We start from the raw sequence: 11,883 nt of genomic DNA on the forward strand, positions 1-11,883 counted from the left end.
ATTCTCCAGGACTGATCACATAATAGGCCACAAAACAAATCTCAATAAATTTAAGAAGAATTAAATAATATCAAGCATCTTTTCTGACCTCAGGGATATGAAACTGCAGGAAGAAAATCAGAAAAGCCACAAGTATGTGGAGATGAAACAAAATGCTACTGAACAATGAATGAGTCAATGAAGAAATCAAAAGAGAAATCAAAAAATACCTGGAGACAAATGAAAATGAAAATACGACATGCCAAAATTTATGGGATACAGCAAAAGCAGTTCTAAGAGGGAAGCTTATAGCAATACAGGCCTGCTTCAAGAAACAAGAAAAATCTCAAACAATCTAACAATCCACCATCCCCACAAACCCACCTAAAGGAACTAGAAAAAAGAGGAACAAACAAAGCCATAAATCAGTAGAAGGGAAATAATAAAAATTAGAGCAGAAATAAATGAAATAGAGACTAAAAGAAAATAGAAAAAAAATCAATGAAACTAGGAGTTGGTTCTTTGAAAAGATAAACAAAGTTGACAAACCTTTAGCTAGATGCACCAAGAAAAAGAGAAGGCTCAAATAAATAAAATCAGAAATTAAACAGGAGAAATTACAACAGACGCCTCAGAAATACAACACTATAAGAGAATACTAAGAAAAGCTATATACCAACAAGTTGGATAATCTAGAAGAAATGGATAAATTCTTAGAATCATACAACCTTCCAAAACCGAATCAAGAAGAAATAGAGAATTTGAATAGACCAATCACCAGTAAGGAGATTGAAACGGTAATCAAAAATCTCCCAAAACATAAAAGTCCAGGACCAGATGGCTTCCCTGGTGAATTCTACCAAATATTCTAAGACAACTTAATACCTATCCTTCTCAAACTCTTCCAAAAAAACTGAGGAGAAGGGGAAGCTGCCTAACTCATTCTACGAAGCCAACGTTACCCTGATACCAAAACCAGACAAGGACAATACAAAAAAAAGAAAATTACAGACCAATATCACTGATGAATGATGCAAAAATCCTCAACAAAGTACTAGCAATCTGAAAACAACAATACATTAAAAAGATCATACGCGGGGCCGGCCCGGTGGCGCAAGCGGTTAAGTGCACGCATTCCACTGCAGCAGCCTGGGGTTTGCTGGTTCGGATCCTGGGCACGCACTGATGCACCGCTTGGCAAGCCATGCTGTGGCGGCGTCCCATATAAAGTGGAGGAAGATGGGCATGGATGTTAGCCCAAGGCCAGTCTTCCTCAGCAAAAAGAGGAGGATTGGTAGATGTTAGATCAGGGCCGATCTTCCTCACCAAAAAAAAAAAAAAAAAAGATTATACGCTATGATCAAGTAGGATTTATTCCAGTGATAGAGGGATGGTTCAATGCCCACAAATCAATCAATGTGATACACCACATTAACAAAATGAAAAATAAAAACCACATGATCATCTCAACAGATGCAGAGAAAGCATTTGACAAGATACAGCATCCATTTATGATGAAAACTCTGAATAAAATGGGTATAGAAGGAAAGTACCTCAACATAATAAAGACCATATATGACAAACCTACAGCTAATATCATTCTCGACGGTGAAAAACTGAAAGCTATCCCTCTAAGAACAGGAATCAAACAAGGATGCCTACTTTCATCACTCTTATTTAACATAGTATTGGAAGTCTTAACCAGAGCAATGAGGCAAGAAAAAGAAATAAAAGGGATCCAAATTGGAAAGGAAGAAGTGAAACTATCACTATTTACAGATGACAGGATTTTATATATAGAAAACCCTAAAGAATCCACCAAAAAACTTTTAGAAATAATAAATGAATACAGTAAAGTTGTAAGATACAAAATCAACATAAAAATCAGTTGCATTTCTATACAACAAGGAAGTAGCAGAAAGAGAAATTAAGAATACAATCTCATTCATAATCACAACAAAAAGAATAAAATACCTAAGAGTAAACTTAATCAAAGAAGTGAAAGATCTGTACGCTGAAAACTATAAAACGTTGTTGAAAGAAATAGAAGAAAATACAAAGAAATGGAAAGATATTCCTTGCTCTTGGATTAGAAGAATTAACAGCTAAAATGTCCATACTTCCTAAAGCAATCTATAGATTCAATGCAATCCTTACTAAAGTTCCAACAACATTTTTCACAGAAATAGAACAAAGGATCCTAAACTTTATATGGAACAACAAAAGACCCTGAATAGCCAAAGGAATCCTGAGAAAAAAGAACAAAGCTGGAGATATCACACTCTCCGACTTCAAAATATACTACAAAGCTACAGTAACCAAAACAGCATGGTACTGGCACAAAAACAGACACAGAGATCAATGGAACAGAATCGAGAGCCCAGAAATAAACCCATACATCTATGGACAGCTAATCTTTGACAAAGAACATACAATGGGGAAAGGAAAGTCTCTTCAACAAATGGTGTTGGGACAAACTGGACAGAAACATGCAAACGAATGAAAGTAGACCATTATCTTACAGCATACGCAAAAATTAACTCAAAATGGATTAATGACTTGAATGTAAGACCTGAAACCATGAAACTCCTAGAAGAAAACATAGGCAGTACACTCTTTGACATTGGTCTTAGCAGCATATTTTCAAGTACCAAGTCCAACCGGGAAAGGGAAACAATAGAAAAAATAAACAAATGGGACTATATCAAACTAGAAGTTTCTGCAAGGAAAGGAAACCATCAACAAAATGAAAAAGCGACCCAACAATTGGCAGAAGACATTTGCAAACCATATATCTGATAAGGGAATAATCTCCAAAATATATAAAGAACTCATACATCTCAACAACAAAAAAACAACCCAACCAAAAAACGGGCAAAAGATCTGAACAGACATTTCTCCAAAGAAGATATACAGATGGCCAAAAGGCACACGAAAAGATGTTCAACATCTCTAATTATGAGGGAAATGCAAATCAAAACTACAATGAGATATCACCTCACGCCCATCAGAATGGCTATAATTAACAAGACAGGAAATAATAAGTGTTGGAGAAGATGTGGAGAGAAGGAAACTTGCATACACTGCTGGTGGGAGTGCAAACTGGTGCAGCCACTATGGAAAACAGTATGGAGATTCCTCAAAAAATTAAGAAAAGAACTACCATATGATCCAGCTATTCCATTGCTGAGTATTTATCCAAAGAACATGAAAACACCAATGCGTAAAGATACACGCACCTCTATGTTCGCTGCAGCATTATCCACAACAGCCAAGACCTGGAAACAACCTAGATGCCCATTAAGGGACGAATGGATAAAGAAGATGTGGTATATATACACAATGGAATGCTACTCAGCCATAACAAACGATGAAATCCGGCCATTTGTGACAACATGGATGGACCCTGAGGTTATTATGCTAAGCGAAATAAGTCAGAGGGAGCAAGTTAAATACCATATGATCTCACTCATAAGTAGAAGATAAAAACAACAACAAACAATCACATAGAGACAGAGACTGAATTGGTAGTTACCAGACAGGAAGGGAGGAGGGCAAAATGGGTGATTAGGCACATATATGTGGTGATGGATTGTAATTAGTCTTTGGGTGGTGAACATGATGTGATCTACACAGAAATTGAAATATAATAATGTACAACAGAAATTTATGCAATGTTATAAACCAATGTTACTGCAATAAAAAGAAGAAATGCAAATTCCTGGGTTCCCTCCCAGACCTACTGAATCAGAAAACCTGGTGTTGGGATCCAATAATCAAGTCTTCCAGGTGATTTTTTTTTTTTTGGTGAGGAAGATCAGCCCTGACCTAACACCCCTTGCCAATTTTCCTCTTTTTGCTAAGGAAGATTAGCCCTGAGCTAACATCCGTGCCCATCTTCCTCTATTTTGTATATGGGATGCCACTACAGCATCGCTTGACAAGCAGTGTGTACGTCCGCACCGGGGATCCAAATCTGCAAACCTCAGGCTGCCGAAGCAGAGCGTGCAAACTTAGCCCCTCTCCCGACGATTTTTATGTATGCTAAAGTATGAGAATCAATGCCTTTCTAGTCCCCAGTTTTCCCATCCATAACCTGAGCTAGTTGTACTGGATGATTTTAAAGGTCTCCATAGTTTATAAAAATCTGACTCCGATCGTATTATACAAAAGTACGGCCAACTTGTTTCCAGGTCCTTTTGATAATTTTCAAAGTCAACGGAAACCTCAAGATTTAAGAATTCAACACAAAGCTTCAATTAAAGGAAATCTAATATTCAGACACCTCAACTAGTCAGAATATATTTCATTTTATTAGAAAACAGAAAAGAAAAACAAAACATAGACACACACACAAAGCTTCATATGAGTTCAAAAAGTGAATTTTAGGGCATACCCCAAGAAATATTACAAATTCACTCTATTCTACTTCTCAATTGTGCTCTTTCTAAAAAGACTACACAGTAGCGTATATTTCCATGATGTGCACTACCCCATAATAATATGGGGTAGAACTAAAAACTCAAAAATTCCTTCCAGGTTTGCACAAGAAACACTACTCATTCCCATCCCAGTAGCTCATCACTGTTATGGAATCTCCCCTATAAGTCCTAATCAGTCTTACCAACTAACTGGTCAAGAGCAAAATGATCCAAGATGGGTTGGATTCTAACTGAACACCAAAACAAGGGTTGATGTCAAGTCAGTGCGAGGATGGTCCACTTTGGGGTGACAAGAAAGTGTGTCAGCAGAGAAAATTGTGCACACATACAGAAAGCAAAAGTGAGAAACCACAAGACCACAAAAAGTGAGAATAACCTTGGTGTAGTTGGTTGAACAGCACTCCCCAAGATTCACGTCCACCTGGAACCTCAGAATGTGACCTTATTCGGAAATAGGCTCTTTGCAGATGTAATTTGTTAAGAATCAAGATGAGATCATACTGAATTACAGTGGGCCCTAAATCTAGTGACTGGTGTCCTTTTAAGAGGAGAGAACAAAGATAAACAGCAGAAAAGGTCATGAAGCAGGAGGCAGAGATTGGAAGTATGCTGCCACAAGCCAAGGAACGCCAGAAGCCATCCCAAACTGGAAGAGGCAAAGAATTCTCCCTGAGAACCTTCAGAGGGGGTATCTGTAGCCCTTCTGACACCTTGATTTTTGACTTCTAGCACTTTGACCTACAAGAATAAATTTCTGCTGTGTAAAGCCAGCCAGCTTGTGGTTATTTGTTATGACAGTCCTAGTAAACGAATACACTTGGTTACTGATGCTCATTATATGTCTTGCCCTTTAATTGCTCATTCATTCATTTATTTATTCAACAAATTCTTAGTGCTACTACATATCCAGTATTGTTGAAGCCCTGGGGATATTTATTAAGCTAAACAGAAAAAAATCCCTATTAAGTTAAACAAAAAAAAATCCCTGTTCTCAGGTGAATTTTATGGTATGTGAATTACACCTCAATGAATTTTTTTTTGGCAGGGAAAGATTGGCCCTGAGCTAACATCTGTTGCCAATCATTTTTTTTTCCCCAAGCCCCAGTACACAGTTGTGTATCATAGTTGTAAGCTGCCGTTCTAGTTCTTCTATGTGAGCAGCCACCACAGCATGGCAACTGACAGACACGTCGTGTGGTTCCACGACCGGGAAGCAAACCCGGGCCACCGAAGTGGTGAGCGCCAAACTTTAACCATTAGGCCATCAGGGCTGGCCCATCAATGCAATTTTTTAAAAAATCTTTGCCTTCACGGAGTTTATATGCTAGTGAGTTATCCTTGTATCTTTCCATAAATTCCATTTTTTGTTTGAATTGGTTGAATGTTTTTCTATTCCTTGTAACTAAATGATCCCCAAATCACACTCTATAATTCCATTAGTTCCTGATTATAGGAAGACTTGCAAATGAAAGGTCACAATATGTATCCATGTTGCCAATTCAATACTATTTTCAATCCTCACCTTGTTTGACCTCTCAGCTAAGAGCTGATCCATGTAACCACTTCTGTCTTTGAAACTTCCTTTTCTAAGCTTTTACAATCTCCTCAGCCTAGAAAAATCTCAAACAGACTGGTAATACAGACCAATAACTCCTAGACTATATGGAGGGGAGGGGTTTACATGAAGAGGGCCAAGCTTTCCACCTGGCCTTTTCTCCTTCCTTGCTCCCCCCTTAATTGGATCTGAACTTTCAGGTGTCAAACTCAGCAGTGGGGGGCTACGAGAGAGCATTTCCATGTATGAAGCATAGCTGTGGGCTGGGGCATCCGGAGCAAGGCACATCCTGAGCTGCATTACTGGCCAGAAATGCCAGAACAGAAGCCAGGTTTCCCATGGAAGTACAAATACAGAAAGGAGGAAAGCTAGAATAAACCTGTGGTATTGGGCTGAAACTGGAGGAATCAGTGTAAACTCAAAATTTTTAATATATGTAAATATCAAAACCGATACAGATGAATGTATATATGTATGTACACAGATATATTCCTAGTTCTGTCCACTGAAAGGGTCTAGAAGTAATGACTCCAGCAATGAGCACACATGGCACTCAGATCTTGTTTCCTAAATAACCTTCTCCATTAAAAGGAATCAGGGCTCTTGAAAAAATGGCTGAGTCCAGGACTGAAGCAGGGAAAACATAAGATGATCTTGGAAAAAATCCTGTTGCACCAGAAAGTAAGGCAGTGCTCAAGGAATGATGGGGACACGTCCCAGAGACATAAGAGCTAGCTTGAAGGGGCTCTCACTGGCCAAGTACAGGACAATCTGAGCATCAAAATAAATAACAACAGATTTAACAACACATTGTAACCCTCAGAGCAAAACAAGAATCCAAGAGTCTACTGATTTAAAATTTTTAAACAAATAAATGAACATAAGCATACATAATATATAAGGGAAAAGGCAAAGCTCTACCCCACAGTAGACTGCCAATGAATAAATCTAGAATGAAGGAATTTTTTAAAAGATCATCATTTGGCAATTATCACAATAATAGATTCAGACAAGAATCATTAATAGATGCTAAAGCCATGGGTGAAAATTTGGTAAGAAACAGATATTTTCACAATATCAAAGTGTCTCCTCATAAAATATTTTTTAAGAAAATATACTTATTAATTTTACTATGCAGAAACCTGGCAGACACTGTCTTAACCAAGCGATAAAATGTAACATCACCAGCATCCAATCTAGGATCACAGGTTGCATTAGGTATCATGTCTAAAGGACATAAAGGATGTTACTGGGTGAAACCAAGGAAATGTGAAGGGGTTGGTGGATTTGATGGTAGTATTAGATCAATATTAACGTCTTGATTGCTGATTATACTGTGGGTCTATGGGAGTATCCTTATCCTTACAAAATACACATTGATGTATTAGGGAGTAATGAGGCAATATGTCTGCAACTGATTCTCAAATGTTTCACAAACGTTAACAATTGCGTAATCTGAGTGAAGGATATAAGCAGCTCTAAATACTATTTCTGTAATTTTTATGTAAGGTAAAGGAAAAAGTTAAAAATTTTAAAACATAATAACAATGATGGGATATAACCCATTAAATAAATCTGAGTCCACACTAAACAAATGGGGAGGGGCAAACTAATAAACATAAAACAAGTGACAGAGTTAGAAAATCACATCATAGTAACAACTGACTGAAGGAAGAATGATCAATGGATGCTAAAAATACTGAGTCAAAGTCTGATGTACTACTTGCATAGTCTCAAAGTATCTCTCCACAACCTGCCCTTTAACTACAAAGGGAAAATAAGTGCAACAGAGAAACTTGGAAGATGCCACCTTCATCAAGTGATCCAAGTTGGCATCAATAATGGGACAAACGGCATAACTTGTCTCCTGATGTGATGCAATGAATATGACATATCTCCTAGATGGTATTCACACCAAAAATGCATAAACTAAATCTAATCACGAAGAAATGCCAAACAAACCTAAGCTGAGGGACTAGGCTGATCTCTGCAAAAACGTCAATGTCATGAAAGACAAAGAGGAGCTGAGAAACTGTTCCAGATTAAAAGAGACTAAAGAGATATATGAGCTAAATGCAGTGTGTGACTGGGAATTGGATTGCAGGGGGGAGGGGATTACTATAAAGAACATTACTGGGACAGCTGGTAAAATTTGAATATGTAGTTCATTAGATAATAATATTAAATAAGTGCTAAATTTCCTGAATTTGGTAACTATTCTGTGGTTATATAAGAGACTCTCCTTGTTCTGAGGAGGTACACGCTAAAGCCTTTGGAAATAAAGAATCATGATATCTGCAATTTACTCTCAAAGGGTTCAGCATACATAGTAACATATTTGATAAACAGTGATTCGTGAATCCCGGTAAAAGGTATTGAGGAATCTGTAATATTCTTGCAACTCTTCTATAAATTTGAAAACATTTCAAAATAAAACCTTTCTTTAAATGCTATAAAAAATAAATATGTATCTCTGGGTTGTAGGATTTCAACTGACGTTCACTCTCTTCTCAAGCATATTTGCATTTTGAATTTTTTTTACAATAGAAATGTAACATTTTCATAATCATAAAAGCTATGTTTATTTTGGAAGGAAAACTGATCTCATGCAACACAGTATGGTCTAAAATGTATTTCTTTGAACACTAATTTATTATACATACTAGGAGTAGGAACACTTTGGTGGTCAGATGTGTTTCTTTCCTGCACAACTTTTCAGAGCTTTAAACATGCTAGTGCATATGCTGTAAATCTGCAAGAGGAGAAGATGCTATATCATATTTCCTAGACACTAAGATATACTCTAAGAGGCACAACTGAAAAAAACAGCTTTTTATGGGGAAAAAAAATCCCCACCACAATAAACACACATGTAGTAAAATGAATATCAATCTCAGACACATAAAAATGTGGGGGAAACGACATATTAGAATTGAGAAAATATGGAATTATACAGGGTCTCCCAATCTTATTCGGCCACTGAACACTTTTTTCATGAGGATTCTAAAGGACATAGATTGCAAGACCTAAGTTACGAGATGGCACACGCTGCTGCTTCTGCAAAAAAGAATCAACAAGACAAAGCAAAAGCTGCCCATTTTTATAGCAACACACTGAATCACTTAATTCCCATCATTCTCCAAGTTAACCTGATAAATGTACTATAACTAGTTCTCTAAAAGTATTTTAAACATTAAATTGCCACTTGTCAGATTGGCTGGTTCTGAATTTCATCATGTATTCACGGAACCAATCAGCTTTTCTTTAGTGCTATCTCCCAAAGTATTTTCAGAACTGGAGACCTTTAATTTTTCATATAAACTTAATTCTCAGTCAACATGTCATGGATGCTCTTGGTATTTTTAATCTCACATGTTCGTTTTCTTCATCATTTTCACTCAACTTCAGTCTACGGATTATGGCTAAACTGGGGTCCACAGAGAACCTCTTTACACTGAAGCTTTTTTTTCTTGCACTGATTCTTCAGGCCTAGAAGCTCTCTTTACTAGGAAAGTTACAGGGTAGCAAGTTCCTCCCTGCTCTCAGCATCAAGAAGGGTTTGATTATAAAACAAGAGCTTCCCTAAACCTGTTTAGGAAAACAAATAAATAAATAAATAGTAAAATATAAGTCTGTGATTATCATAGGACTACCTGATTGCCAGAAAGAGTCCTACAGCCTTTTCCATGTGGTCATGTACCTCTACTTAGTAGGCATAAAAAAATATTAGGAATCACTTGTAAGAATTAATCTAGCCCAATGCCACCTTGTAAAGAAGACAATAGTTTCTTGGCTACTTTATCAAAATTTATTTATCTTCAGTTTTCCTCTAATTCTGCAATTTTATAACAACAAATTTCTAACAATTTTACCTAAGTTTCAAACAGATAATCACTGATTTAAATTAAAAACAAAAACCTCTCAATATAGAAAAAGCCTGAGTGAAAGACAAATTATATATCTCAAGTTAGCAGAATGAAATTTGTTTGATTAACTGCCAAGTAAATTCTCAAGTTGCCTCCCGGCCCTTCAACTGATTTTTTCTTTTAAGGGAACATCTAAGCTTTCATTCAGAATGCTGTATACCTCACATTGCTATTACTTCCCTTACAGCTAGTTCTTCTCCTCAACCTGCCCTGAAATTTTAACTCCTCTGGAAGGCTCTCAACTGCACACTGTCTCTACAAACATTCCACGCATCTCTGGTATCCAATACCCACAGCAACTCAAGGAAGAGTTTGCAATTGTAATATGTTCCAGAAACAGGAGTTGAAAAGGGACAAATTCAAGATGATGAGGGGAAAATTCTGGAGGTTTTTAAAAAAGAAAAGATTGTATCTTATTACTGGACTGTAATAAATATTACTAGCAATCTTTTTGTATACAATCCTAGAGTTCTTAAACATTAAACCTTTGATCCTGTAAGTAGTTATATGACCCCATTTCATTACTGTTATTAATAATGGTACCTACCCTGTATCTCCCAATCCATGAAGGAAAATCACCTAGAAAAGAAAAAATTAATAAGCAATGCCTAAATGAACCCACACGGAATTGATACACACTGTGGCTTTGGTTAGGTCTGGATGCCAGAATTACAGAACACTACCTTCAGCAAGTTAATTAATCTCCACAGACCTCCCTTAAATGGCAAAAATACTTAGCTTCTCTCCTGTAGTTCCTAAGATAATTAACGTGTGATTTTAGCACTTAAAGAGGTCCCAGCTAGAAATTCTTAAGTGTAAATGATAATATTCTAAGAAAAATTGTTTCAAGTCAAAACATGGAAGTCTCACATATACTGTAGAATTCTTCCATCAGAAAAAGGACCTTCCGGGGGTAAAAATAAGTTTGAGCGCCTCATATACACAGTTCCCTAAAAAACAGCACCTGCGATCTCTTAAGACGCTAAATCTTCAAACTTCTTTAATTTAGGACAAGAGTGCAAGGTAAGAAAATAAAGCCATTTTCTTGAGGAGTTAAGACTTCCCTCACCCGCCACCAAGAGGGAAACGCGCACCAGAGCCACCTCGAGTGGGGGCGCCTGTCCGCCAACGCCGGTGCCCACAGGCTGGGGCCGGGCCGCCGGGGTCCGGGGGTCGCGGGCCGCACCCGCTCCGCAATGCGGACGGCTCGGGCTCGGGGCTGAGGGGCGGTGCGGCCCGAGCCTCCGGCGGCCGCCAGCCCAGCGCCCTCCCCACACACAGGGGCCCGGGCCGCGCCGACCACGCCGCCCCCCGGCCGCCAGCCGGCCTGCGACGCCACCCGCGCGAGGGGCAGTGCCGGCAGCGGGCCGAGCGGGCCCCTCCGAGCCGCGGCTGCCGCCACTCACCGCAGCGGTGGCCTTCCGGGCGGCGGGCACGATGGCGGGGAGCGGGGCAGACATGCTATTGCCGCACATACACCGGCTCGACCGACAGCGCGCGTCGCAGGCGGAAGGGAGAGCGGGCGCCCGGCCGCGGCCCAACGGCGTGCGAGCGCCGAGTCCCGGCCCGCCCCACCGGGCGCGCGCTCAGGCGCGTGCGCGCCAACGCGGCGCCGCACCGCCCTCCGCCGGCTCCGCGCGCCCGCGCTGCCCTCGAGGGACCTGTCGCCCTGCCCCTCCCCCGCCGCTCTCCGCGCGTCACAATGTCCGGCTTCTCGGTTGGCCAGATTGGCTGCGCCCGAACCGCGGCGGGAGCTGACCCTCTCGTGCCCCGGCCCGCGCATGCCGGGTGCCGGCGGCCTGGCCGCTCTTTCCCGCCGGGCGTCCGGGCCACCCTGGGGAAGGAGGTCTCAGCCCCAGCCGGGCTGCGTGGTCCCTGGAGCCCGGCTTTGTCTTCAGCTCTTGAGGCACGGCAGTGAAAAGAATGAGCCCTGAAGCCACATACTCCTTTGTTTCCTAAAGCCAGGGTGGACTCATCTGGA

At 39.9% G+C, this 11,883-nt stretch overlaps 1 protein-coding gene across 2 annotated transcripts in view; it reads right to left on the bottom strand.

The window, feature by feature from the left end:
- Positions 1-11,427, bottom strand: part of LYPLA1 (lysophospholipase 1) — a 50,417-nt gene extending 38,990 nt beyond the window's left edge. Inside the window, exons 1-2 of one of the 2 annotated variants that reach the window (XM_058528713.1) lie at positions 11,309-11,427; positions 10,450-10,481 (exon numbers count right to left, since the gene is read on the bottom strand). In XM_058528713.1, coding sequence (XP_058384696.1) covers positions 10,450-10,481; positions 11,309-11,377 — 101 coding nt within the window. In that variant the 5' untranslated portion in view covers positions 11,378-11,427. The remainder of the gene's footprint in view (positions 1-10,449; positions 10,482-11,308) is intronic. The other variant, XM_058528712.1, reaches the window with a different exon arrangement.
- Between the last annotated feature and the right edge of the window lie 456 nt (positions 11,428-11,883).

This window comes from Diceros bicornis, chromosome 33 (assembly GCF_020826845.1).
Source record: "Diceros bicornis minor isolate mBicDic1 chromosome 33, mDicBic1.mat.cur, whole genome shotgun sequence".
NCBI classification, from domain to species: domain Eukaryota; kingdom Metazoa; phylum Chordata; class Mammalia; order Perissodactyla; family Rhinocerotidae; genus Diceros; species Diceros bicornis.